General features: G+C 52.8%; 1 protein-coding gene across 8 annotated transcripts in view; it reads left to right on the plus strand.

Moving 5' to 3' along the window:
• The window catches only part of SFXN5 (sideroflexin 5), a 107,977-nt gene that overhangs the window by 53,671 nt on the left and 27,267 nt on the right, over nt 1-27,039 (plus strand). For 4 of the 8 annotated variants that reach the window (XM_014836644.3, XM_070511967.1, XM_044772666.2 and 1 more), the window contains exons 7-11: nt 308-361; nt 1,423-1,479; nt 2,889-2,954; nt 12,734-12,824; nt 26,301-26,416. In XM_014836644.3, coding sequence (XP_014692130.1) covers nt 308-361; nt 1,423-1,479; nt 2,889-2,954; nt 12,734-12,824; nt 26,301-26,416 — 384 coding nt within the window. Of the gene's footprint in view, nt 1-307; nt 362-1,422; nt 1,480-2,888; nt 2,955-12,733; nt 12,825-21,486; nt 21,705-22,506; nt 22,645-24,505; nt 24,612-26,300; nt 26,417-27,039 lie in introns of those variants that run through there. The other 4 variants (XR_006529321.2, XM_044772662.2, XM_044772665.2 and 1 more) reach the window with 4 other exon arrangements.

Below are 27,039 nucleotides of genomic sequence, written 5' to 3' on the forward strand. Positions count from 1 at the left end.
CAGCTACACACTGTGCTGCAGATTTTTTCATGCTTGGAGATATGGATGTGTGTGTGTGTGTTTGTGTATATGGATATAAATGATGAGATTTTTTTTTCTTTACAAAAATGGGATTATGCTGTAATATAATTCTGCAACCAGGTTTTTTTTACCACACATCCTCTCACTGGGGGCCGCAGTTTGTCTGTACATATCGTCCACAGCAGTGTACAGATGCAGCTCACTCTTGTTCGTGGCTGCGTCATTTTTCTTTGCAAAAGTGTGGGATGTTTTGCTTGCCTTCTTCAGCCTTTCCTCTCTCTCGTAGGTTGTCGGTCTTCTCTTGCCCAACCAGACACTAGCGTCCACTGTCTTCTGGCAGGTAACAGTCTCCTGGCAAACAGAGGCTCCTGAAGGCAGGGTCTGACAAATGCTGGGGAGAACTCCCCACCCCAGGGTCTCCTCTCCCATCCAGGCCCCTCGGGGAGAGTCATCCCACTTCCCACCCCTCCCAGACCCAGAAGCCACTGGGAGCAACCTCAGGACTTGGGGCCCTGCTGAGCAGGTCCCCAGCAGCCTGCGTCCCAGGCCATTATGTGTCACTCTGACCTTTGCATGGAGGTGATGAGGGCTGGGCTGGTGCCCTCGCCTGGATGGCTCATTGCTGGCTGCCCACTCTACCCCTTGGCTGCTTGTCCCATGACGAGTGACCTCAAGGCCCACAGCCTCGTTTTGACATCAGCCTCACCCAAATCTGTGGGGAGGGTAAATCCACCCCCAACCTCGAGATAGGGAAGTGGACAAAAAAGCGTCACAGCCTCTGTTCTCTGCTCCTGCAGAGAGTCCTGGTTGTGGCTCTCTAAAAACAGCTGAAACTCTGTATGTGAGTCTGTGCAGAGAAAGAGGGACAGGGAGAAAAACCAGTCTGTCTGTGGGAGAAAATGTCAGTCATCTCTGAGCAAAAGTCCGACAGTGTCCGGGTCTGGATCCTGCAGGTGGTGCAGGATGCTGGGCTGGGATATTTTTGAAAGAGGTTCAGGGCTCTCCGTCCTTCCAGGGGCCCAAATGTCTACCTTCTGTCCAGTAGGTAGTATAATAAGGATGATGTGGCAAAGGCAGGGGGCCCGTTTGGGCCATACGCCATAATCCCAGAAGAGGTGTCTGTCTCTGGATGAGGATAGATGGCAGGGGTAGGCAGGACCAGTGTCCTGGTTTGCCAGGAACTGAGGGGCTTCCCAGGACTGGGGACTTTCATTGCTAAAACTGCCACAGTCCCAGGCAATCTGGGACGGTTCATCATGCTGATTTGTGGGATGGATGGCACCACCATGAGTTACAGACCCACGTCTTTCTGGAGGGCGGTGGCCTCCGGGGGCCCAGGCCTGGCTTCCAGGGAGGTGACCTCACCTTCCCTGACTTCTCCTCTCCCCCATTGTCTTTCAGTGGCTGAACCAGAGCCACAACGCTTGTGTCAACTATGCAAACCGCAATGCTACTAAGGTGAGCACCACAGACCACCGCCCAGGTTCAGGCTGGGGTGACCCTCATCCTCCCCATGGTGTGGCATGCGACCACTGGGGGCTGCCTCCTCTGGGTCAAGCATTGCTCCCCTCTAGGCACCTTATTTAAACTGCCAACCCTTCAGGAGGGGCCCCACTGGGAAGGGGCTGTTCACACGAAGTCAAGAAGGCCCATAAAATGGGAATGTGATGGGGGCGCTGACAGGGATGAGCTCTGCTGGCTTCAGAATTCTCCTGAGGCAGCTCTTATACCAGATCTTAGGTGAGGACGGTGTGGTCCACATGGGGACTGAATTCCCCTAAAGCTTCCTCCAGGCACGCCTGGAAGCTGCCTCGGGGCCCCCAGACTGTGGGCTGCAAAGCTGAAGGGCTGCCCTTGAGGGATGAGGGGTCTGAGAGGACCGGCACCTCCTCCCCAAAGTCCCCTGCACTCCTGAGATGAACTCATGGTGGATGCCCGGTCGCCTTCTCTTGTCTGGGGAGGGGCTGGGCCCTGCTTCACTGGCGAGGCTGCCTCCCCTCCTGGCTGATTCTCCCGTACTTCCATCCAAAGGCCGTGAGATGGGAGGAGGGACGTATGTCCCCTTGGGTGGCTGTCAGTTTGGGGAGAAGAAGGTCTGGGCATTTTCTAACCTTGGGGGAGAGTTGAGGGAAGTTAGGAGCTGGCCTGGGCGGTAGGAACTTCAGGACGTTTTGCTCTGAGGACACCTCCGCCCCCTACCTAAACCCTCTGTCCACATCTTGCTCATATGCTTCACACGTGGACGTCTCCGCATGGCTGGCTCCAGTTTACCTTAAACCTAACATCTCCCAGATTGCCATGATAGCATGGTTAAAGGCAAGTTCCTCAGCACTTTCTTAATTTTCTACGTTGAAACTTACTATGTATTTTTCCACAGAAATATTGAGCAAGTGCCTTCTGTTGGTGTGGAAGCCCAGTTGCTGCATGGGTTGACAAGGGCCATGAGAGCCAGCCAGGCTATACCCAGCCTTGACACTGCCATTTCCACCTAGAAGTGCTCTGGGTGCCAAACAGCCCGCTTGCAACATTGGGCCTTCCTACACTGCATCTGCTTGCCCCAGCCATAAATGACCCATTTGACTCTTGCTGTTCTCTGCCTCCAGCCAGCGGTGTTTGCCAATGACCTTTCTAGAACAGAGCAGAAGTGCAGTGAGCCCTTCAGCATCTCCCTACCTTGTATTTCCATGTATGGAACTGCACTGAGGGTGGCCTGGATCCCTTTGGTTTCCAGAAAGACTTTTTCCTTCTCTCCTATCCCTCCAGGCTGATGGACAGGAATACCCCTAGCTGGCTGGGGCTATTTTCAAGGGTGGAGCGTGGGAACTTCGGGCACCCAGTGAGCCTGAGATTCTGTCTCTGTCTTCCAGCCTTCACCTGTGTCCAAGTTCATCCAGGGCTATCTGGGAGCTGTCATCAGTGCCGTCTCCATCGCTGTGAGTAACCCCGCACTCCCCACCTTCCTTTCTGTCCTGCTGCTTTGTGGCTGCCCCACCCAGCAGCTCTGGCCAGACCTTGTCTGAGGGTCAGGGCCGGGTAAGGGGTGTGGGAGACAGAGGTTTCTCTGGGTGGACTGTCAGGCTAGGCTTTCTAGGCAGAGAGGAGAGTAGATCCTAGTGGCACTTTAATGGAGAGGGCACAAACTGGTGCTCCAGATTTTGGAGAGCAGGAGTGGGTGGGGAGGTGGCCCCTGTGGGCGATGCGAAGGGCTGCCCACTCCAGCCAGGGCAGGACGTACTAAACCGTTGTACTGTACACCATCGTTTGTTTCACTCTTCTTCTAAAGTAGGGATTTGAGGTTGCTCTGAAATGGCCTCATTTCCTCTGCTCCCACATAGACCAGCTCACCTCCAAATAGCAGTTAGGTGGGAGGGGATCCCCATTTCATGCCCCAAATTGCACTCCTTCCCTAAATCCTTTTATCTTACCGCAAGCAAAAACCCAGACATTGCCACATCTATTTAGATGGCTCATCAAGAGACTGCTCACCCCACCCTGGTGGTCCTGCAACCCAGCTTGAGACTTCATTTGGGGTCATACAAGTTGGGGACCCCTCATTCTATGGGGGGGGGTTGCTGACCAAGGTCAGGGGCTCTTGTGAGAGAGGAGAAAGGGCTCTGTCACCTCCTTGTTGCTCCTTATGATAAGAGGAGCTGATGGCTCTGCCTACTATAGTGGTTTGAAAATCCCATTTTCCTCCTTTGGGATTTAAGGGTGAGGTGGGGAGGAGCCGGGAGGAGGGAACCAAATGGGAAGAATATTGAGGGGCCCTGGCTGGGAAAAGGCTTGAGTGAAGGGGATTGCTATCCCTGACGGATGTCCTCCTCCTGCAGGCCTGGGGCTCCAGGAATGGGTACACAGCTTCTTGCCAGGGCCGCAGGCTCTCGGCATCCCAGTCCTCACTGTCCCACCCAGGGGGCCCTCAGTCATTCCATCCCAACCACCTTATAAGGCCAAAGCTGGCCCAGATTGTGGGGTGGGGGTTCTGATGCCCAAGCCATAGAGTTACTGGGGACTGGGCTTCCTCCAGGGCTCTCAGAGCCAGGGTCTCACCCGCAGAGACTGGGGGCCTCACGCTGGGCCGCCACGGCCCCCAGGGGCTGTGCCTGTGCCTCCTTCCTCCTCCCTGCCTAGCTGCGGAGCCCCTTGAGGAGATTTTTCCTGACCACAGTGGCCCATCCTATTCTCCCCCTGCCCCAAGTTCTAGAAACTTCTGTCCTTCCCACACACTCACTCAGTTCGCCCTGTGTCCTGTCCTCTCATTGTTCACTGGATTACAAGTTAAACAGGGACAGGCCCTGTGTCTTCTCCCCCACAGAGGGGGGCGCGGAGCACTGCTCCTTAAATACTTGTTAATTAGGTTGCTGATTGATTGCCGGCCTGGGGAGGCCCCTCTCGGCTCCATCCCTGAGTCGCAGCAGCGGCGGCGTCCCTCTGCCTGACGTCTTCACACAGTGAGGGTCTGACTCCGGCAGATGGAGTGGAGTTTCTAACTTGGAAAGTCTGCAGCTTGCTTGCTTTTCTTTTGTGTGTGTAAATCACAAAACCTCCAAAGAAAGAGGCTTTATTTTATTTTCCTTTCCCTTGTTCTCTCGAACCCCAGGCCCCGCGGCCTCATTAACTGATCTCTGCTTCAATTAGTGACAAATCCCCTCCCAGGGCGAGCCTGTTAGGAGGAGATGACCTGCAAACAAGTGTCACGGCCTCAGTGGTTGGCCCAGCTCTGGCATTAATTAAAACGAGTCCCTACAAGCAGGCGGCGTGGATGGGGGCTGACAGGCCGAGGGCAGGTCCCAGGGACTGAGGACCAGGCCTTGGGTGTCCAGCCTCCTCTCTGAACCCTGCACAGCCCATTTCCCCTCTCATGAGCCCCTGACCTTGGCCAGCAACCCCTAGAATCAGAGACCCCCAGTCTGTGTGCCCCATAAGTGGAGTCTTGTGCTGGTAGCGGGACCACTGGCATGGGGTTAGCAGCTTTTGGTGAACCCTCTAAATAGATTTGGCAATGTCTGGCTTCTTGCTCAAGAATAAAACAGAAATTTCATCTTAAGTTATTTTTGAAATCTAGCAGTTTGCTGTCTTTTAACAAAGGAAGCCGCCATCAGCCCTCACTGTGTTTTAGTTTGGGAGTTCGCGTTGAGCGTTTCTGTAGTCAGCCCCCACTGGGCCCCGGCTCCATGGGGTGTGACACATTCATTCCCTTCAGGGGTGCATATGTGCCCCTTTGCAGATGCTGAGCTGCAGATGCACAGACTGGAGTGTCCTTCAAGGTGCTGACGGGGAAGCTGAGGATACTCTGTGGTATAACCAGAATTAGGAGGAAGGTGAACATTGGGTGTGGTGGGAGCCAGGAGGGGGGCCCCTAATTCACACAGGGCTGACTCTCATAGAACAGACCAGAGAGAACTGAAGGCAAGGCTGTATGTTCCAGACAGAGGGCATAGCACACAAAGAGGCACACAGGAGAAGAAGAGCATGACAGATTCCAGAAGCTGTCAGAAAATGAGTATGGCCTCCATGTCAGGAGTGGTGGCGATGAGGTGATGGTGAAGCGGGGGAGCAGCAGGAGCTGCTCATGGAGTACTGTGAGGGCCCTGCTCAGGAGTTCGGCAGCCACGCCAGGAACCCCTGCCTGGGCTCAGGGACCCAGGGCGTCACAGAGGGTGCAGGCAGAAGTGGCCTAGAGAAGTCGTGGGAGCCCAGCAGATGGACCACTGTCAGGGACACAGGGTCCTGGATGAGAGTGGCCCCGGGCTGGAGAGGAAGGCTCAGGATTACAGTCCTACATGACCAGTTAGGAGTGGGTTGGTGGAGCCAGAGTATGAGAGATGCTCATGCCTGCTCCCCACACCCTTTACCTTCAGCCAGGGCTTAGCTGGCTGAGGACTCCCATGTTGGGGCCGTGCTGACCTCCATTCCCAATGGGTTTGAGTCCTGGGGGGCCCTTTCTGTATAGGGTGCAGTGGTTGTCTGTTAACCTTGCTAGACTCTGGAGTACAAGGAGGTGTCCCAGGGGATCCCTGAGCTGAACCTCTCCCCCTCCCAGTTCCCATTGCTTATTGGCCTAGTCAGATGGGCAAATAATCACACTGGTGATAATGGCTAACACTTATGGAGTGCCTGCCATGGGCTGGGCACTGTTTAGGTTCCATGTCCATTTTACAGATGAGGAAAGAGGCACAGAGGCGAAGTCAGTGGCAGAGCTGGAATTCAAACCCAGGCTTAGTCACACACTATTCTGCTAACACAAGGATCCCAGTGTTCTCGGATTCCAGATTGGAAGAACTGTTACCACCCATCCTGGTAGACAAGCCCCACCCCCACCCCAGTTACCCTGAGAACAATGGGGCCTGGAAAAAGATTTTCGAGAGGCTCTTTAGGTATAATGGAGTTAGACCCTCCACCCACCTTCACACTTGCTTCCTGGGCCTGTGTTTTCTGGACAAAGCTGAGTCAGCGGCATATATTTGTCCCTCGTCCAGAGCATGCCCTGCCTCCTGCAAGACCACCCCTGGTTGGCTCTGTGGTTGAGGGTGCACCTGTGGGTGTTCTCTGTGGTCCAGGGTGCTCCTCAGGCCATATTGTTCTTCTTTGGGCTTGATGGAGGTAGGGGGCTTGACAGCCTAAGAATCCTGGACCAGACGATTGTCTTGCTGCTTTTACTATGAGTGACTTCCAGGTTGGAGAGCCCATTGCATGGACCCTATAGCAGAATCTAAAGTGTTCTGGAATCCTGCAGATGGTAATATTGTCAGTGGCAAGTCCAACACAGATGTCAGCTCCACATATGTTCTGAAGAGGACAAGTTGTTGTCTCCTCCTACGTGGAAGGGGTCTGATGTAATTGTTTTTCCAGCAGGTGGTCAGCAGGTCCCTATGGGACGTGGTTCAGGGGTCAGGGCTAGTCACTGTTGTTGGCAAACAAGCCACTCAGCTGCAGTTGGAGCTGACTGATGTTTTAGCTTGTGCTTGGCTCTGTCCCGACCACCTTGGCCCTTTGCTCCTGAGCCTGCCACCAAGTGACAGGCTGGCTGAGGTTTCAGGACAATTGACCTCTATAGAGGGTCATGGGCCCCACTTGGTTACCGAGTTTATTCTACAACAAGCGCCCTCTGGTGGGCATTTTTGGTACCTCAATGATTCTTTGACCTGCCCCAGTCCTTGGCCCTCCAGGGCCCCCACAAACCCCTGACAATTTGGTTCCATTATCCACCATCCAAGAGTGGATCTAAATTCTGCTCTCATGCCATCCCTCCTTTCAGGCATCGTTCTCCATTGTTCTCCAGGGTCTCTTGGACCCCTTTATGGCAGGCATCAGTAGGGAGTCCACAGAGCCAGCTGCACACAACCTGGTATTTCATGCTTCTGAAGCTCGGCTGAGCCCCCCTCCCTTCTTACCTGGCTGCCTCCTACTCACCCTTCGGGGCTCAGTCAGGAATCTCCTTTCCCAGAAGCCTTCATGGACCTTAGGGCCGCCCCCTCAAGATTCCGCCTCCTGGCAGAGTGGATGAGCCATCCACTCAGGTGGACTTAGGCCCGTGCGTGCAGCACCCAGCACCTTAGAGCTGTGTTTGCTGAGGTGGACAGCAGTGACTGCACAAGAAAAGCCTCCTTTTTTTTTTCCTGCCTCGGAAATCATTCACTTGATTTATTCTAGAAGCATTTATTAAGCACCCACTCGTTTCACCAGGCACCAGGAATTCCGGTTGGAATAAGAGAGACGCAGGCCCTGCACCCAGTGCTTAGGGCCTATTGGGAGAGACAGATATTTAGTACAGAGTTCACAGTTTAGAAACATTTCTGTATGATTCAGTTTTTCAGTCATATACATTTATTACTTTGATTCTCAACATTTTAAGAAGGTAAATAAATATGTACTTAGAGACTGTGATAGGTCCATGGAAGGAGGAGTTCCAGGTTCTGTGAGAGACTGTAAAGAGGAGGCCTCTCTGAGGGCCTGACATTCCAGCAGAAAAGTGAGGAAGCCAAGGGAGGGGCAGTGCTTGAAGGCTGGGGGGTGGGGATTGTCTCATCGTAGGAGCAGGGCCATGGCGAGGTGGCTGGAGCCTTGCAAGCACAGCCTGGCCTGATGGTCACACAGGGCCGTGCGGGTCTGTAAGTGCAGTGAGAAGCCACTGAAAGGCTTTCAGCAAGTCCATATCCTTTTTAGGGGACCACTGTGGCTGCTGTGTAGAGAGTGGACTGGAGTGGGGCGAGAGGGCAAGCAGGGAGCCGAGTTAGAAGGGTCGGTTTTCCAGGGAGAAGTGGCGGACACTTAAGCGAAGCGGTGGGAGCGGAGAGAGAAATAGCCATGCTCCGGATACCCAGCAGACGGAACAGGCAGCTCTGCGCGATGGGTGGACGTGGGGCAGGAGCGGCTCCCATCTGGGGACACACCTAGGTTTCCAGCATGAGGAGCTGAGCTGGGACTGAGGGAGGGTGACAGGTGTGGTGGGGAAGAGCAAGATAACCTTCATTTGGGATGTGTGAAGGTGGGGTGCCCGAAGCCCATCAAAATAGAGACATCCCGCAGGGGGCTGAATGGATGGGGTGGAGTAGAGGACACAGCCTGGGGGAGAGAGGGCTACATGCATTGCTCAAGCCCCAGCCACTGTCTCCTTGCTGGCCTTGCAGAAATTGGGCTGCTGTTGGCCTGGGAAAGTCCTGGGATACAGCTATCAGCCACATAACTCACGATGCTGAAGGTCTTGTGTCATAGAGCTCCCACCCCACCCCAGTTCTTGGGGCTGGTCAGCACTTGGCCCCACTGTGGGGGGTTGTCAGGAAGCTAGTCTTCCTCCCCTTCCTCTGCTCCTGTCACCTCCCCATGGCAAATATAGCGGCCTGGGAGCCAGAGCTGGAGAGCAGTGGCCAGAGAAGGCCCACTGCTTCCTTGGGCCTTTGCTGAGGTCCCACTAGTCCTGGGCTCTTGCTTCTCTCAGGACCCTCGTCTGCTGGCCACACAGGGAATTCTTGTGCAAAATCCACACCCTGTTTGTTTTCCCCTCCGCCAAAATGGAGCCCCTGTTTGGTTAATTTCTATTTTGTGGCTTATTTGGAGGCTGTTAAAACAGACCCTGGGGGACCCTCAGCAGTGATTGTTCCATATCTCATTATCTTTCCCGAACCCGATTATTAGCTCAGATTTTTCTGATCGCTAGCTGCTGTTCATGATGAGTTGTGTGCCATTAATGCCAGCTGGTTCCCTTAAACAGGACCCACCATGCCAGGGAAAACGAGCTGGCATTCAGAGCCACCAGCCACTTGGCTTTTTAATTTTAATGGGCTCCACCAAATGTTCCAGGCCAAAGGGCCCCCGAGGAACCAGAACAGACGGGCTCCCAACCCCCGGTCTGCAGCCCACCCTGGGTTCTTTCCCGGGCTGTGGCCATCCTAGCTGCTGGGACAGTAAGGCTTGGGTTGGGGGCCTGTGGGAGGAGCAAGGATGAGTGGCCACTTGGCCACTTGCCGTCCTTGTGTTCACATCTTCCTGCCACCAGGCCCATGATTGCCGGGTGGGTGGGGTGACCTCGCCGGCTCCTAGCCCTTCTCCCCAGTTTATTGGTCCCTCTCTCCTCCCCTGGGCTCTGGTGTGTGGGCCATGCTCTCAGAAACTTGCCTGTGCCTCGCTAATTCTCTCCCCGTCTATGTTGGGGAGACCCCGGTGGACTTCAGGAACAAGGAGGCCAGAAGAGACCCAGGCATTGTTTTCTCTCTTCTTTCCTCCTCCCTACGCTGGGCTCCCACCTGGGGTCGGGGAGAGACAGACTGGGTCACTCACTCTGGACTGTGCTGTCCTAGCCAGAGTGAAGAAGATCTGGCCAGGGAGGGGAGGGCTTGCGGGGGCCGGGGGAGTAGGGGGCAAGTCTGAGTGTTTGAGTGTTTGCTCCGACCGGTGACCACTATCCTCCTTGCCCTCTGGCCACACTCCAGCTCCGCTGCCCGCAAGAGGCTGCCGGGGGAAGGGCCTGAGCTGCCTGCTGGCTTCTCAGAGGGCTCCTGCTCCCCCTCCTCCAGCGCTTCCTGCATCTTTCCAAATGAGGGGGGTTTGAACCCAGAAGGGTTTCTAGCTGGTGGGAGGAGGGTGTGGTTCAAGGACCCTCTCTTCTCTGACAGGAGCTGCCTTCCCTTTTCTGCTCCTCTGGGCCCCAGCCCCAAGCCCTCTTTTTAGGCTTTCGCTATGCAAACAGCCAGTTTTAAATGGCATGTCTTAAAAAGAAAATGGCATATCCCACAATAAGCATTCTTCGTTGAGAGGGAGGACAATTGGAAAGTAAATAACACAGCAGTTAAGAGTGAAGCTGTGGAATTAGACCCTGAGTTCAAACCCCAGCTTTACCTGCCCCGTAGCAGCTGTCTATCCTTGGGCCAAGTTACTCCAGTTCTCTGAACCTGTCTGAACTTCTCTGAATCTGTCAAAAGGGGCAACACACCCCATCTAAAAGCCTCGTAGTGGGGACTTAAGTAAAGTGTTTCATGTGACAAGCTCAGCACGTGGCCTGGCATCTCCCCATTACCTTTCCTCCTCCGCTTCTCCACCACTAATGCCCGCCTGCGTGTCCTCCGGCCTCCCTCCACACTTTCCCTTTCTGTGCTCTGTAGAAACGTGTTTCCTGGTATTTTTTGACTCACAGAAATAGACAGTCACTCGCTGCTGAGAGCTGGGAAGACCTGGACTTGGGTTCCATCTGTGTGGCAGGGGCCGCCTTGAAGCAGGGGCAGCGGGGCCCAGTGTGGGCTGGCAGCTCCCCAGCCTACCCCACTGTACCACTGAGGCGTGTCCAAGCCACCCCCCGCCTCCCTGCCTTCCCTTGAGCCAGCAGAGGAGGCAAGGATTGGACTCCGAGCATCAGCTGGAGGCTTCAAATGGAGGCTGGCCTCCAAGAGCCCAGCCTGGGTCACAGCCTGGCTCTGTGGCACCCTGGGCTAACCAGGGGCTGGTGGGCTGGTGCTTCCTGTCTTCTTGGGCCATTCCTGCTGTGCCATGCCCTGCTTTGACTGCTGCAGGCACCCGGCAGCCCTGGAGGCCCTCCCAAGGCTCTGCGTCTTCCCCAGCAACCCAGAAGGTTGAGGCCATACCCAGGGCTGCGGGTGCAGGATGACCTGGTGAGCCACCAAGTGTGCCAGAGCCGAGAGCAGGCTGCCCAGGCCCCCTCAGGGCAGGAGTCCTGCGGCAGCCCCTGTGGTTCCTCCTCCCAGGAAAGGTCTACAGGGCAGGGGCTGGCTCTGACCTCAGTTTTGGGGAGCAGAGGCCTCTCTATGTCCATCTTCTGGTCTGGCCACATGCATCTTACCGTTATCTCTCCATGTCTGTGCTCATGATGTTTTCCCCACCAAGCGGTCCTTTTCCTCCACCTCGACTAGCCTCCCTTCCCCTTCTCCGAGGAGCCCGCTTTCCAGTCTGTGCTGATCTCTCCATCTATTTGTTGGCTGAGGCCTTCATCCCTCAGTCACAGTGTATGCGCATGTGCTACATGCCATCTACCGCCCTAAGTGCTGGGCATGGAAAGATGAAAGTGGCGCGGCCCCTCTGTCCCAGTGCGGGGGTGCATCACACCCATGAGCGTGTACTGAGTGCCAGGAAGGAGGGGCTGGTGATGTGCAAGGGAGCGACTTTCTGCCTGGGAGAGGCAACATCCTTCCTTTGTAGCTTCATTTATTGAGACCTCTAATGCGCCAAGCTCGTGCCAAACACTTTACGTACATTCTTATAACAGCCCCGGGATGCTATAAATATTACTATTCCTTTTTTACAGACAGGGAAACTGAGGCAGAGAAAAGTAAATGACTCCTACTGTTACTAAGTGACACTGGAGGTGGATCTCAGAGGTGGGCCTTAAAGAACAGGTGTGGACTGAGCAAAGGAAGGAGGGCATTCCGGGCATAGGGACCAGCCTGGGCAGAGGCCCCAAGGCTGGAAAGCTCACTTGGCATCTGATGAGCAGCAGGCTGGACTCATGGAGGCGGGATATGGGGTGCTGGGGGAGTGGGGAATGAGGTTATGGAGGCCAAGACTGCCACGTGGAGGAGACGGTACCTGCTCACACAGGTTGTGGAGAGGAGCTGGTGGTGGTGGATGTGATTGGACCTATGTTCTAGAAAGATAAGGGGATGGACTGGAGTGGGGTAACCCAAGGCAAAAGTGAGGAGGGGCCCAATGTCCTGGGCTGGGTGAGGGGAGCTGGGATCTGAGTGAAGACAGGCAGTGAGCCCAGGATATCCACTGCACCCCCTGTCCTGCGCTGGGCTGCTTGGCTTAGCCCTCAGTCACCTGTGGGCAGGTGTGTGGCTCTCCCTCTCTGAGCCCTGGTGGTCTGGTGAGGCCCATGCCTGGGCCCACAGTGGGGCCTCAGAAAGGTGGACTTAGAGGCTGGGCTGGAAATCAAGCGTTCCTACACTTTGTTTATTTGCAGATTATGTGTTCTAACAGCGACCACCCCACCATCCCTTCTCCCCTCCCCAGAGAGTTTGTGTGTGTGTGTGTGTGTGTGTGTGTGGCTGATGTTTCTCACCTCCCTCTTTCTCCTGCACTGGTCAACTAGGATGACTGGGCAGTGGTGCTTTGAATAGCCACACTGGAGCTCTGCAACATTAGTGATCCTGAGGGTCAGGGGTCTGGGGAGCAAATGCACGGGAACACGGTGCCCCTCACTCTTCCCCAGCCTGCCCTACCTGCCACAGGCCGCTGAGCACATGCACTTTCTTCTCTTTCTAAGGTGGGCCTTAATGTCCTGGTGCAGAAAGCCAACAAGTTTACCCCGGCCACCCGCCTTCTCGTCCAGCGATTTGTGCCCTTCCCTGCCGTAGGTAAGACCTGCGTGGCGCGGAGGTCTGTGTGCATGTGCATGGCGTGCGTGTACCACACCTGGGCATGCGGGGCTGCAGGCTGCCCCTCCACACTGCTCCTGACACCAGGGGTCTCCTGGCTGGGGCAACTGGAACAAAACATGTGGAGATAGAAGTAAGGGTGACAGGGGCCCTGCTGACCAGCTCTATGCCTGGATTCTGCTTTTGGCACAGGGATGCTTAACCTGTGGCCCCCAGACCCCCAAAGGGTCAGTAGACAGAATGCAGTGGATCCTGTGAACTTGGTTGGGGAAAATATTTACACTAACTTCTAATTGAAATTTAACATTTCATTCCATTATGAATGTAGGCAGCAAACCACAGTAATAAGAAAGACCTGTGACTTTGTCACCAATAGAAATCACAGATATTTTCATGTCACATACAGTTGTTCCAGAAATCTTAAAGTATCAATTATGTTCAATAGTAATTCAGAATTATGATTTTTGTTTGTTTGTTTGCTGAGGAAGATTGACCCTGAGCAAATATCTGTGCCAAACTTCCTCTATTTTGTATGTGAGTTGCCACCACAGCGTGGCTGACGAGTGGTGTGGTTCTGCGCCTGGGATCCAAACCTGTGAACCTGGGCTGCCGAAGTAGAGCACGCTGAACTTAACCACTACACCACGGGGCCAGCCCCTAAAATTATGATATTTAATCGATCCACTGGTAATGTTTTATAATTCATTTATTAAAAAGCACAATATCACAATTGAAAAAATATTTTGATAACTTATTTCAATATAATCGTTTTGTAATCCTAAATATTTTGTTTTATGCATTTGGAGATATTATTTGCAGAGGGGTACACAGGCCTTACCAGATGGTCACAGGGGTTGCCGGCGTAAGGGAAGATCTGAAGCTCCTGCCGGTCTAGTGTTCGTGTCCCTGGGTATTGTGGGCCCTGTAGGTTTGGGAGGCCAAGGCCCAGTCTGGAGAGCCAGGAGTCAGGCCCAGGCTCGTGGTCCTGACCCTCTTCTTTACCTCCAGCTCTGCTTCCCCATCTATAAGATGGGGGCACCTGTACCTACCTTCCTACAGCCCAGAGCTGTGGGAGGATCAAATGAGACCACAGAATGGATTCTATTCATAGGAAAGTGCTTTGAAGCACAGAAAAAGCCCCCGTGAGAAGGTGGGAGATCATTACTGGGCAGCCCCACCCCCTTGATGGCCCAGAGGCTAATGAACTCCCAGGACCAACCGCCCGGCTGAGCCTCAGCCAACCCAGATAATTGCTATAGCAACTCCACACTTTTAATGAACCCTCAGCTATTTCTGGCGCAGACCATTAATGGAATAACTCTTTAGATCAGACTTTGTTAAGGGGCCTAATTGAGTGAATACGGCCGGCCGCCAATCTCGTGTTCCTCGCCGTCCCAGGCTGGAGGGTCAAATGCAGCCTGAGAAGGGGGCAGCTCTCAGCTGCACTGGACTGGATCTGGGTCTCGGCCGAGATGTAATCTGTCCTTGAGTCAAGCTTCATACAAGTGCTTCGCCAGCGGCCCATTCCAGCTCTGCTCTGCCGGCCATCTTGCTATGTGACCTTGGGGAAGGTTTTAACCTCTCTGTGGCCCCTTTAGGAGGAGAGTCCCTGCTTTTGGGTTTGACCCTTTCTGCCATCCTCACCTAAGGCTTTCTCACCTATCCCTCTTTGGGCTCCAGCCTGATTCCTCTCCTGTGTTCTTCTCAGGGAGGAGCCTGCAGCCCCCTCACACTGGCCCAGCCCCTATCGAGGGCTGGGCCACGCATCCCCAGCCAGTTGCACAGGTTGCGCCCAGTGTGGTTTACAGCCTGATAGCCCTAGCTTACCAGGATCCTGAGAGAAGCAACCCCTTCTGGCTGCTTCCTCAGGCCCATTTGCCCAAGTCCTGCCTGTACGCCTGCCTACCTTCCACGCCCTGCCCCAGGCTCTCCTCCCCGACGTGCAGGCTTCTGTCTCTCTGGCACCTGATGTCCATCCCAGGGCTATCTGCGAATGGGTGCTTACCGACTCCCTGGTCAACACTGACACAGTGGTGTATGAGATGAACAGGATGCCCCTCACCCTCCAGGGGCTCAAAAGCGCCTGGTCCTCTCAGGCCACCATCTAGTCTCTGCACTGGCCTCCCTCCACCTTGTCCCCAGGCTTAGACAGAGCATCTCTAAACCCACTGCATGCTGGCAAGGCCTAGGTCTTGCCAGGTATTCACCTGCTTTTCACAGCAGAGTAGGCCAGACTGGGCCAAGCCACCATTAGGACCACCAAGAAGCTTGCTCAGGACCTGCTTTTCCTTGTAGAGGGTCCTGTGCCCCTTTGGCCCCCTGGCCTGATGGGGAGACAGGACTCACAGAGCCATGAGTGCACACGGGAAGTAGGTTGAGGCAAGTGGAAGTGATCAGGTTAAGCCCTGGTTGTTGGGATGTGTGTGGGGCAGGGGATGGAGCAGAAGGGAGTCTTCAGGGGAGGGGGGTCCTGAAGGGGCCTGTGTGCCCTGTGCTCAGAGGCCACCTCCCCCCTCCCTCCCTCCTGGGCAGCCTGGGCACTCAGGTCTGGGGAACAAGGAGGCTCCCAGGAGTCAGTGGCTTCCTCCCTCTGCTCTGCCCAGCTGCTCCTGCCCTGCTGCAGCCTGGAGTCTGGGAGGTGGGAGGAGACCTCTCTTCTCTGGACCCCACATGCTGCCCAAGACAGGGGCATGAGGCTCCAGACACGGGATACCTGGTCACCAAACCTGACCCTGCCACTCCCACCTCTCTCTAGCCTTGGCCCAGACCCCACTTCAGCTACTTCCCACTGAGACCTCCCTGACAGTCACTGCAGGCCTCCTCTGGGTTTGCAGATCCTGGTACTCCAGGGGCTCTGCAATTTCCCCCAGCAGGCCTCTGTTCCCCCTCAACTCTCCTCATTCTCTCTCTGGGAGGACCCTATGGCAGAGTGAGCCATCCCCATTTTACTGGAGAATAAGCAAATTAAGGCTTGCTGAAAGTTATCCTGAGCTGGCCAAAGACCAGGCCTACCAGGCCCAGACCAGGGCCAATTCAAGCCCACTTGGATATCCCCTCACCCCTGCAGCCCAGAAACCGAGGGAGGTCGTCCAGAGGCAGCCGGGGCTGTTCACTGGTCCCACCAGGAGCCCTCCACCTTCAAGTTCACCCTGGTTTTTCAGCCACGGGTGTGTGTGTGTGTGTGCAACTGACACATGTGCACACATGTGTGCTGAGTACATGGGAAGCCCCGAGGACACTCACCACGGCCCCTCCTCTCCTTCAAGGTGGTCTTGGAGCCCGGCTCTGCCCTGGTCTAGAACAGCAATCATGTGGGAAATCTCAGTTTCTATTTATGCACGGAGATGTTAGGAGAGACGGTGAGCGCAGGAGCATGTGTGCTGGCATCAGAATCGATTGGGGACTGGTAATTAATTTGTTTAGACCTTAATTAATTCTCCAGTTCTTTCTTATTTGTGGACTGTCGCGCTTAATTGTGTTCAGGAGCTCGAGCTCAGAGCAGGCCCTCCATTAATTGACGTGCAGTTGCTGCGAGGTGGAAGTTAATGGTTTGGGGAGCTGAGCAAACAGTGTAATTAAAGGTCAATCGGGGAGGCATCGGAAAAATACACCCCTCCAGGTCCAGCCACCAGTCTCCATGAGCAGAGTCCATTCTAGGGGAGGCAGGCGCCACAAACAGCCTTCCTGTGAGGCCTTGGGGTGGGGGTTGGGAGGAGTGACCCGCAGGAGGGTGTGCCATGTCCTGAGTGGCATGATGGGGCACTGGCGGGAGGAGCAGACATACCTTGTCAGGAATGGGCAGGCCAGGGGCTTCAGCCAGGAGCTGAGAGGTGGGGACCCCAGATATCACCTGGCAAGCACATCTGTGTACCCAGGCTCTGTGTGTGTGTGTGTGTGCAGGGTGAGGGCAGGAAGCTCTGATGGTCACGCCCAGGCTGCCTGGCTGAATCCCCACAGAGCAGGGGACAAGCAGCATCACCTGCTCATAAAGACCCCCATCTGGGCTCTGAGCACCCGGCGGGACAGGCCTGAGCCTCAGCACCAGCCAGCCAACTCTTCGCACAGGGAATACCTTCCTGCATGGACCAGAAATGCCAGCCTCATCATCCCTTTGCTGGGAAATGACTTCTTCCTGTGCGGTCCGCAGCAGTCCCTTGCATTAAATGTCACAGCTTATTTCATCGCCATGAAAACATCTCTGCATTCCCCAGCGGTCCTCAGGGTGTCTGAGCAATCACTGGGAGAAGGTCTTCTGTTCGTTCACAGGAGTGTGCCCCATACCTGCCCCCATCTCCATGTTCCCCTTCGCCCATGTGGGTCTCAGTGTCATTGATTCCCCCCCACTGCTCCTCTCTTGGTGCTCAATCTGCCCTGCTTGCCCCGTCTGGGAGGTGGCCAAAGCAGTGTGCCCGAGCCCCAAGGGTCAGTCCCCAGCCTGCTCCTCTTCCATCCCTCATCCCCCGTGCTTAGAAGACAGCAGCATGCATCTGTGTCAGCTGTGTCCTGGGCCTCTCGACTTACACTGCCTCCATCCAGGTCAGTGATGATGTGGTGTCCATGGCCTTTAGGCTCCTCTGGAGGCCCACGAGTCCTTTCCTTGACCTGGCCCCTGGGCTTGCCCCTACGAGTACCCCACTGCAGCTGTGGTGAATCTTGTGATCTCCCTTCCTGCCTCTCCCACTGGGCCCCCCACCTTTGCACATGGCCCTGCTTGCCTGGAGTCCCTGCTCTTTGCCACTATCTCAGCCCTGTCCTCTGCCTTCCCTTGGCTGCCAGGCTTTCATTTCTCCACTCAGATACCACTCCTCCAGGAAGCCCTCCGTGGTAGCGCCATCAGCATTAGAGCACAGCACCCTGTGTGTGCCTATGTCTCTTGTGGAACTGCCTGTTTTCTTTCCAACTCTGCCACCCTCATCAGACTGTGAGCTCCACAGGACAGGGAGTCATCCATCACCTACCTCCAGGCCTCCTCTGTGCCTGGCACACAGTCAGTGTTCAATGTGGGTTTGTTTGGTGATCGAATGAGTGCTTTGGCAGAAAAGGCTCGAAATTGGGCACCCACAGTGGAACCCCACCCTGATGACATTGGTGACCACCTTTTGTGGCTTCTTAGACATTACTCTGTTTTTTCTTTCATTTTTAAAATTGGTTTTTGAATGTTCTGTTTTCTTACATAAGTTTTCACTAACACTGTCATCCACTCTTAGTTGGCAGGCCTAGGGACGATGACCAATGGGTCCACCACTCACCAGGTCATCCTGGGCACATCCTCCAACTTTTCTGGGTTGGATCTGGAAGGATGGGTGGACTGGGCTGGGTGCCAGAACTGAAGGCAGCTCCAGACTGGCATGAGCCCCTGGTGCATGTCAGGCCCCATGAGGACATGGGCAGTGGGGCCAAGTCAGCCAGAGGGAGGTCTCCAGTGGAATGTCCTAGGGCTCTGTCTTCAGTCTCGTCCCCTTCAGTTACTTTGTAACTGCCTTGATCACATGTGACTCTGGGTCACATTTCAGGAGCAGGACAGCAACTTGGCAGTGATTGTGAATTCATGGGCAAGAGCACCAGGACCCAGGGTCTCACAGCTTTGCTAGAAGGCTTGCTGTTCAGAAAATGCAGCTGCACAAGTGTAGGCGGCCTGAGCTTCCTTGGCCGAATCCTTAGGATAAAGCCCCGGGGACCTTGTGGGCTGAGTAGGCCTGCAGCGGGGTGGGTGGCTCTGATGAGGCTCCCTTGGACTGCAGCTGCGTCACTGGAGACAAGCTACCCAGAACACAGGAGTTGGTTTAGTTCTGGACTCCACGCATCAAGAGGAGCACTGATAAATGGGAGCCCCACAGAGCAGCAGGATCTTCTGGAAAACTGACTGTTACTGGAATGAGCTGCCTGGCCCTGGGTTAGGGAAGTGTCCGTGTAGCTGCCTGGCCCAAGAAAGTGTGAAGGTCATGCACATGTGACCAAGTCACCTGCTTCTGGGTGGCTTGCCCAGGCCCTGGCATAGAGTAGGTGCTCAGAGAATGCTTATTGAATCATTGGCCTTCCCACTCAGAGATTTTATAATTCCTGAAATCCAGAGGCAGAGAAGGTGGGGAAGCACAAGGCAGGGGAAGAGGGTTTAGGGGTGCAGGAGGAGCCGGGCCTGTTGGGGAAGAGGGGGGGGTCTGCAGCCCTGGATATTAGCTGAGAGTTCAAGCTTTGTCTCATGGCTAATGGGGACCACTGAAGAATCTCAAGCTAGGGAGCAGCTGTGCTAAAAAAGAGCTTTCCAGGAGATGAATGTGTTAGCAGGAATCTTTTATTAAGAGACCCTGAACTTCAGAGTCAGCCTACACCTACATTTACAGGCCGATTTTTCAGTCCAGAAATTCCCAGTCCTGAGTTTGTGACACTTCAATATGGGTTGTGAAACTCCCCAAATTCTCAAGTTTTTAAAAGAAAAATCTGTAAACTGCTTTTTAGCCTTACAATGAGTTTTGGATGTATTTCCATGGTAATCATGGAACTCCAACTTATCCTTCTTAACAGCCACAATAATTCAGTCTGTGGCTGTTTTTTTTTTAAATTATGAAATATTATTTCAAACACATGGAATATTATAGGAAATAGAGAAAAAAAATGTTCAATGCACCCAAAGCCTTCTGTGCCCTTCACCTTTGTGATTCTGGTCCCTTCCTTCTCTCCCTGGTGGGATGGCTGTTGACTTGCATCCTGCCCATTTATGTTTTTATATTGTGTCATATGTGTATGTACTACAAACCAGAAATTGTATTGTTTATGTGGGGGTTTTTTGGTGAGGAAGATTGGCCCTGAGCTAACATCTGTGCCCATCTTCCTCTGTTTTGTATGTGGGAAGCCACCACAGCATGGCCTGATGACCAGTGTGTAGGTCCACGCCCAGGATCCGAACCTGCGAACCCTGGGCCACAAAGCAGAGCATGAACTTAACCACTGCGCCACCCGGCCAGCTCATGTTTATGTGTTTTTTAAATTTACATTAAATGCATTAACTGTATTGTACTGTATATATCCTTTTAAAACTTACTTTTCATTAAGATTTATCCATGTTAATACATATACATTCATTTTGGCTGCTCTGGGCGTTCTGCTGCATGACTATTCCACAGTTGATTAACTGGGGACATTTGGGTGTTCCCAGTTTCTTGTTATTATACACAGCACTGCACTAAACAACCTTGTACGTGGGTCCCTGTGCACATGGGTGGGAGTTTCTCCAGGGCAGGGGTATTCTGGGCCCTCCCTCAGTTTTGGTCTCACTGTGCAGCCAGTGTTGAGAGACCAGTCTGGGAGCTGTACCGAGAAATGTCAGAGGGCGCGTGTCCCCAGCTTTACTGGAATTGCCGAATGAGCTCGCTGGCTTGTACTCTGCCTGCAGGGTTTGGATTTTTGTTTCCCTCCGTCCTCTTCGACACCTCTTCAACATTTGGTATTATCAATCTTTAAAAATTTCTGTCCATCTGAAATAGTTCTTTTCTCATTTTAATTTGCAATTTTCCAGCTTCCAGTGTGGTTGAGAATGTTTTCTTAACTGTATTGAGCATTTAGGTTTCCAAATAGAAGAGAGAGAGAAAGAAGGAGATCCCTATTTCATACCATATACAAAAATAAATTCCAGATAGATTAAAGACCTAAGTGTGAAAAATAAGATATGAAAACTTCTAGAAGAAGATATAGATGAACACTGGAGTAGGGGTGGAGTTTCTTGATGATGCAAAAATTATATACCGAAGAGGAAAGGATCGCTTATTTGACTACATATTAAACTCTGTGATTGAAGACATCATCAACAAAGTGAGGAAGCAAGCCACACGCCTGGAATAGCTATTTGTAAAGCATTTAACCAATGCAGATTAGTCTCCAAAACAGGTGAAAACTCCTGCAGGTTGATTTTTTTCTTAAATTCAAAAATCTATCGATTGAGTTCATGTTCATTGATTTTTTAATATTTCTTTTATGAATTCCTACTTGAATATTTTTCTGTGACTTCAATCGCTGTATCTTTTCCGTAATAATTTTTAAAGCTCTGTATATATTTTATGGATATTTTTAGCTGAAAGTAACAGACTCAAACCAGCTTAAGTAATAAAGAAATGTATTACTTTACAAAGGTCGAGTCCAGAGTGAGGCGTCCAGGGCCCTTCTTCCGTCTCTGCTCTGCCAGGGCCTCCATCTTCAGGCTCGCTCCCTTCATGGTTGTAGGATGGCAGCAGTAATTCAGGCATCGCATCCAGAACCCACTGCTGTCCAGGGGACAGGCCACCTGTTCTTAGCTGGGAGGAGACCTTTCCCAGAAGTCCCCTACAGACATCTCTCGTTGGCTAGGATGGGCCACATCTCCCTTCCTAAATCAATTACCGGCAAGGGCAGGGTTATCACAATTGGTTTAGACTAATCTTTTGGGAGTAGAACAGCTATTGGGAGTCGGTGACCCTCCACAGATCAATATTAGTAGCCCTTTGTCATATATAATAAATATATTTTCCCAGTTCCTCATTTATTGTAACATAGTTCATAAATAGGTATCAAACGCCGTATTTCTCAAGTCTAAGATGGCTCAGTTATAAGAGGCATGACTATAATGGCCTTTCAGAAGAGGAGAGAACTATATTTCATGTTCATTTGACAGAATAAACAAGCATTCGCTACATATTCAATCCAAGTCACGTTCTTCAATGCCACAGAGCTGGAGTCTCAGCCTTTTTCACATCTTCCGATTCTCTTCTGGACGTTGGTGGTTAAACCCAGCATCGTGGCCACCACTGCTTTTGGTAATCCCTGCCTCTAATCGTGACCCTTTCAGCCCCTTTTAAAGTGTAATTTCGAAGCACATAAAAAAATATTGGGAATTTTTTGTCTGCATTTCCTATATATTTATACTTGTGGTTTCCTTTTTTTCTTTACTTGAAGGAAAAAATATTCCTGAAGTTAATCAGCTGCTTTACGAAGTTTCTGATATAGAGATGCCTAAGTGTAGGACCCGTGAATAGGTCACGCCAAACCGTGCTGGCTGGAACGTTTTCAGGATCTACTTTGAGAAGTTTAGCAATTGTTTTTCACTTTGTAGGCAAATAAAGCATGATTATGTTCTCATTATAAAACTGCAAACAGTATAGAAAAATTTAGGGGAAAAAAGTGGAAGTCCTTCAACAGTCCGTAATTGCTGAATTTAGTTCCCTTCCTCAAGGGGATCGCGCTCTGAGGTGTAAACCTCCCAAAACGTTACCTGTGGATTTATGCACACATATGTGTGTATACCAGCCACAAAGTTTAACATTCAGTAAACCATCCTGTACATAATCAGTAGCTTTTTTCATATAAGTTTGTCTTGGAGATCTTCCCGTGTGAGTTTCCTAATGGTGGACATTTAGGTTGTTTCTAATTATTTGCTCTTACAAACAGTGCTATAATTAACATCCTTGTAAATGTCTCTTTGTGCATATGGGCAAGCATTTCTTTAGGGTAGCTATCTATGGTTTGGCAATTTCTGCTGCCTTTAATTGCATTGCCTGGTAGCTGGCAGACGATCTTCTGCATGTACAATAACTTTTCATGTCCGTGCTCCATTATAGTGTAAGTTTTAAAAAGATGTTTTAGGCAACAATTAGGAATCTAAGTTTAAGTTCAAATTCTGTCTGGATTGTTGTAGGCAGCTGAGGTGACACTTGAACGAACAGATACCTCTACACATGGCCAAGTTCACCCATGCATAGGCAGTTGTGATGGGGAGCAGGTAAGGTTCCCCCCATTGTAAGGCACGTCATGATTTTTAGCACATTAAAATATGAGAAAATGCATCTTAGAACAGAGGACTTATGGTATTTTATTTTCCAAACGAATAGCCCATTGCTTTGCCTCTGTGTGTGAATGGTCCTTGCCCTGCGAGTTAATACAACTGCTTTACCACACCCTCATTTCCCCTACTGGTGGGTGTGTTTCTGGACTATTAACACCATCGATCTGTGTGTCTGTTCCTGTGCTGGTTCAGGGGGCAAGCTCCCCTGTAGTCGTCTTTTTGAGAACTTTCTTGTGCATGTGTCTTTCTGTCTACTGCTCTTTCTTCTTCCCTACACTGTCCCTTTCACGCGGTGCTTCATTAGTTGTTCACAATCTGCATGATTTTGCACCGCGATGGGTCTGATGTAAGAACACCTGCAGCAGTGCAGAGCATATTTTCCTCAGGACTTGACACTGAACTTGCCATCAGTGTGAAGCAATCTCTCTCCCTCTCTCTCTCGCGCTCTCTCTCTCTCATCCTGTGACATCTCCCAGCATCGCTGCTCCAACATCAGTTACGCCTGAGTCTTGAATGGTGTCAATCTGAGTTGAAAATGTGCCAGCTTTCTTAACATTATCACTAACAGACTGCTTAATTAACCTGCTGGTAGTGTCAATAATAGATCTTGCTGGTGGGCTATAAAGGAGACCCATGGCCCATGGTTGGTCTCTCTCTCCCTCTCTTTTTCATTTGCTTAGGCTCTCAGTGTCGGTGTCTCCAGAGCTGTACTTGCCAGGAGTGGGATGGGAGGGACCAGGGAGGGTTTGAAAGGAATATAGCAGAATTGAAAATTCTAGATGAGATCATGGAAATGAAATCACTGAAGCAGACTGGCATTCTCGTTGCTCAAAGGCAGGGATGGCTAGTAACCTGTGCATACAGCAAGTGCTCAATAATTGGACTACCAGTGTACACAGTTGAGAGAAGAGAATAGAGGGCATGTGCCATTGGAGTAGGCAGTAAGAACTGTGGGTTTTCTGAGGGAGGAGGCTGGGGGGTGCCATCATTCTGAAGCTTTTAGGGTTTTCTCTGTCTATTTTCCATGCAGGCAGCTTAGATGAGAGGGGAGTGCTGTCATCCCAAAAAGTGTTCTGGAGGGGCTTGTCTGAGGGGAGAGAAACTGGGTTTTCAGCTCATTTCAGGCTTTATCTTTCGTCTCAAGTGGTTTTGTATTTGAACCAAGTCTTGCCCTGTCCTGCTGTGGTTACGTTGCACATTTGGAAATTGCAGAGAGCAAGCGAGGTGCCACCATGAGGCTGGGCAGGGGGTGGAGTTCACAGAGTGTCGGCCAGCGGCTTCTATCTTTAAGCAGATGCTCATCCCGTGGACCACATTCCTGTAGCCTTTCCCAACCTGGAATGGGGGGGGTGGGGGGGGGGCGGTTCTCTGAGGGCAGAGACTGATGCCTTTCAGGACAGAAAACGCCAAGATCCTCTCCAATGGTTTTGTTGGGCCTCCTGGGAACTGAGAGCCTGGCTGTCCCAGGAGCCTGAGGGATATAGAGCATTCCTGCCTCCACTAGAGGGCGTGTCACTGACACAGAGGCCAGGTGCCCCCTTCCCAAGGCCACTCTGGGGGCCCTTGTGGGCCCTGAGCCCTGGGGGCCCCTGGGGCTGGCAGGGGCTTACCTCTGAGGGTGAGATGCAGAGTAGGGTCGGAACCCAAGCCCAGCTGGGCCAAAACCCAGGTTCCCAACCTCTCCTCCTTTACCCCAGACTCAGCTTCCTAATTCTCTCAGTCTCTGGATGTGTATAAGACAAGTTTTTCAACATCAGCACTACTGACATTTTGGGCTAGATAATTCTTTGTTGTGAGGGCTGTCCTGTGCATTGTAGGATGTTTAGCAGCATCTCTGGTCTCTGCTCACTAGATGCCACTAGCACTCCCACTACAGGTCGTGATAATCAAAGATGACTCCAGACGTTGCCAAATGACTCACAAAATCGCCCCCGCTTGAGAGCCATTGTTTGAGACAGGTGAGCGTGCCTGGTGTGGGGACAGGAGGGACCTGATGCAGAAGAGGTCTGCCCGTGGTTACCACTGCAGCTGAGTGTCGTGTGGAAACGCGAGAGCTCCTCAAAGATGGCATATGTGCTGTAAATACATTTTAAAACTGCCTTTGGTTCCTGCTTTTCTTCTCCAAAGACTGCAGAGCATCTCGGTCTTCCCCTCTGTTTGTTCCACCTCCCCACTTTATTGAAACGGGAGACTGAGGCTTGGAGACCCCCAGAGTCTTGAGCCGCCCCTCACCTGCAGACCCCTGTCCCACAGCGGTGAGCACCCTGGACCACTCTGCTCCCTAGCGCTGGCTCAGGCACCAGGAGCATCTGTGGTCCTCCTCCCACTCCACCTGCCCACGAGGCCCTGCCGCCCTCCAGTTCCCCAAACCCCGGTGCCCCCCCACTGGAGGGAGTGGGGAAGCAGCAGGTGTTGATGCTAATCAGCGTTCACAGCCCAGAACTGCAGTCGCTCCCAGGCTCACACACTCCCCAAAATTAAACACTCATTATACAAAATTAATTGACATTAATTAGCAAAAATTAAAACTTTAAACACAGCAAAGCGCTTTTGGGGGAGGAGTGAAGCAGGCGGGCTCCACATTTGTCACCCCCCACTCCCCACCCGCCCACCACCCCCAAGTCCCCCCACTTCCATCCTGGAGCAGGGCTGGAGGAGTTCAGGCGAGGTCGGCACCAGTACTGGCCCTGGGCCCAGGCCCAGCCATGTGAGTCCCAGGAGAGAGGAGCCGAAAGAGCCTCCCTGTGCTGGTCACCAGATGATGGGTGGCCCACAAACTCCGGGATCCAGTGCTTAACTGAGGAGCCAAGAACCCTCCCCTCTGCCCAGGTCCCCATGATCTCAGCTGAGATTGGTGGGGCATGGCCAAAGAAGGAAACTCAACCATCTGAAGCAATAATGTAGGAGGTGTGCCTTTAGCTCTGCCTGACCCCCCCTCCCCCAAATCCTCCCATCTCCTGGGTACCCAAAAGACTGGGCACTGTAGCCTTTCAGCTTTGTCCCACTTTGCTGTGTGACCTCAGATGTCACCCCCTACCCTGAGCTTCAATTTTCCATCCATATGATGAGGGGGTGGTGCTGGGTGAACACTGAGGTTCCTGCCTGCTCTGGCACCTGCTGTCAGGGAAGCAAATCTCTGGGATCTTGATTCACTCAGAGGAACAAGGGACTGAATGTAGAGGGCTGGCATTTGAAGAGGATGCCCAGAAAGGCAGCCCTAGGGACTGAGTTGCTGATGGTGGAGCGTCAGGAACTAATGATGCATCTTCAGGCCAGAGAGCCCTCCCAGATGGGCATCCACTTCGCCTGCCTGCGGGGCCTGCTCCCGAGGAGAGGCAAGCAGCATCCTTGATCGCTGGTCGCTCTCTAAGCCCCTGAACAGTTTCCCCTTCCTCCCTAACACTCGTTATTTTCCACCGTTGCTCATCAGGTTCCCGAGGGCCCCCAAGTCCCTCACCAGGCTGATAGGCAGATGAGCAGCAGAACCACACCTTTGCCCACCGCATTTGAACTCGGCACTTACTCAGAACCTTTGTTGCCTGGGGTAGGGAGGCCGGGCTGAGGGTGGAGCCCAGTAGTCTTCTCCAGCAGATGGAACGCCATCCTCACCCCTCAGTCCTGCTCCCTGCTCCCCTCTCTCTCTCCAGCCAGTGCCAATATCTGCAATGTGGTCCTGATGCGGTACGGGGAGCTGCAGGAAGGCATCGATGTCCTGGATGGTGATGGCAACCTCGTGGGCTCCTCCAAGATTGCAGCCAGACATGTGGGTCTGCCCAGGGGCTCAGGGGGTTGATGCGGGGCCAGGAACAGGAGGGGGTTGATTTTCCATAAATGTTTTCATTCTTCAGGGGCTGCTGTCCACAGCATGCCCTCTGTGTCCTCTGGATCTTTCCTTCTCACCCCGTCCCCACTTCCCATCTGTATGTGCCCCAGACCTCAAGATCTGGTCCCAGCTATGCCTGTCCCCTCCAACCACCCTCTCATCACCACTGTGAATCACCCCATCTCTTGTCCCAGCCCCTCAGGACCCAGTTTCTCTGATCTGTTAATTGGTGAGGGCAGAGGAACCCCCCGACCCCACTCCGAACTTGCTTTCTCCTCCCCAGGACCTAGGGCCTTGCTCCCTGGGCCTTCATATCCTCTTGGGTAAGAAGAGGAAGCCTGGGAGTGGGTGGTTTGTGGTTCTGTGCTAACAGGCCCTTCTGCGGGTGATACTTCCCTGGGAACTGAGTGTGGCCCAGGTGGAGGGATTCCAAGCTTGCAGGAAGCCACAGGGGTGGTTTGGAGAAGAATATTTTATTATAAGAAGGCCTTCTTTTACTGGTGGTTTCACCAGCCTCACCCACTCTACCACTTGTAATTAAAAAGAAAAAATTCCAGTCTGTG

This window comes from Equus asinus, chromosome 6, assembly GCF_041296235.1.
Source record: "Equus asinus isolate D_3611 breed Donkey chromosome 6, EquAss-T2T_v2, whole genome shotgun sequence".
In the NCBI taxonomy this organism is placed as follows: domain Eukaryota; kingdom Metazoa; phylum Chordata; class Mammalia; order Perissodactyla; family Equidae; genus Equus; species Equus asinus.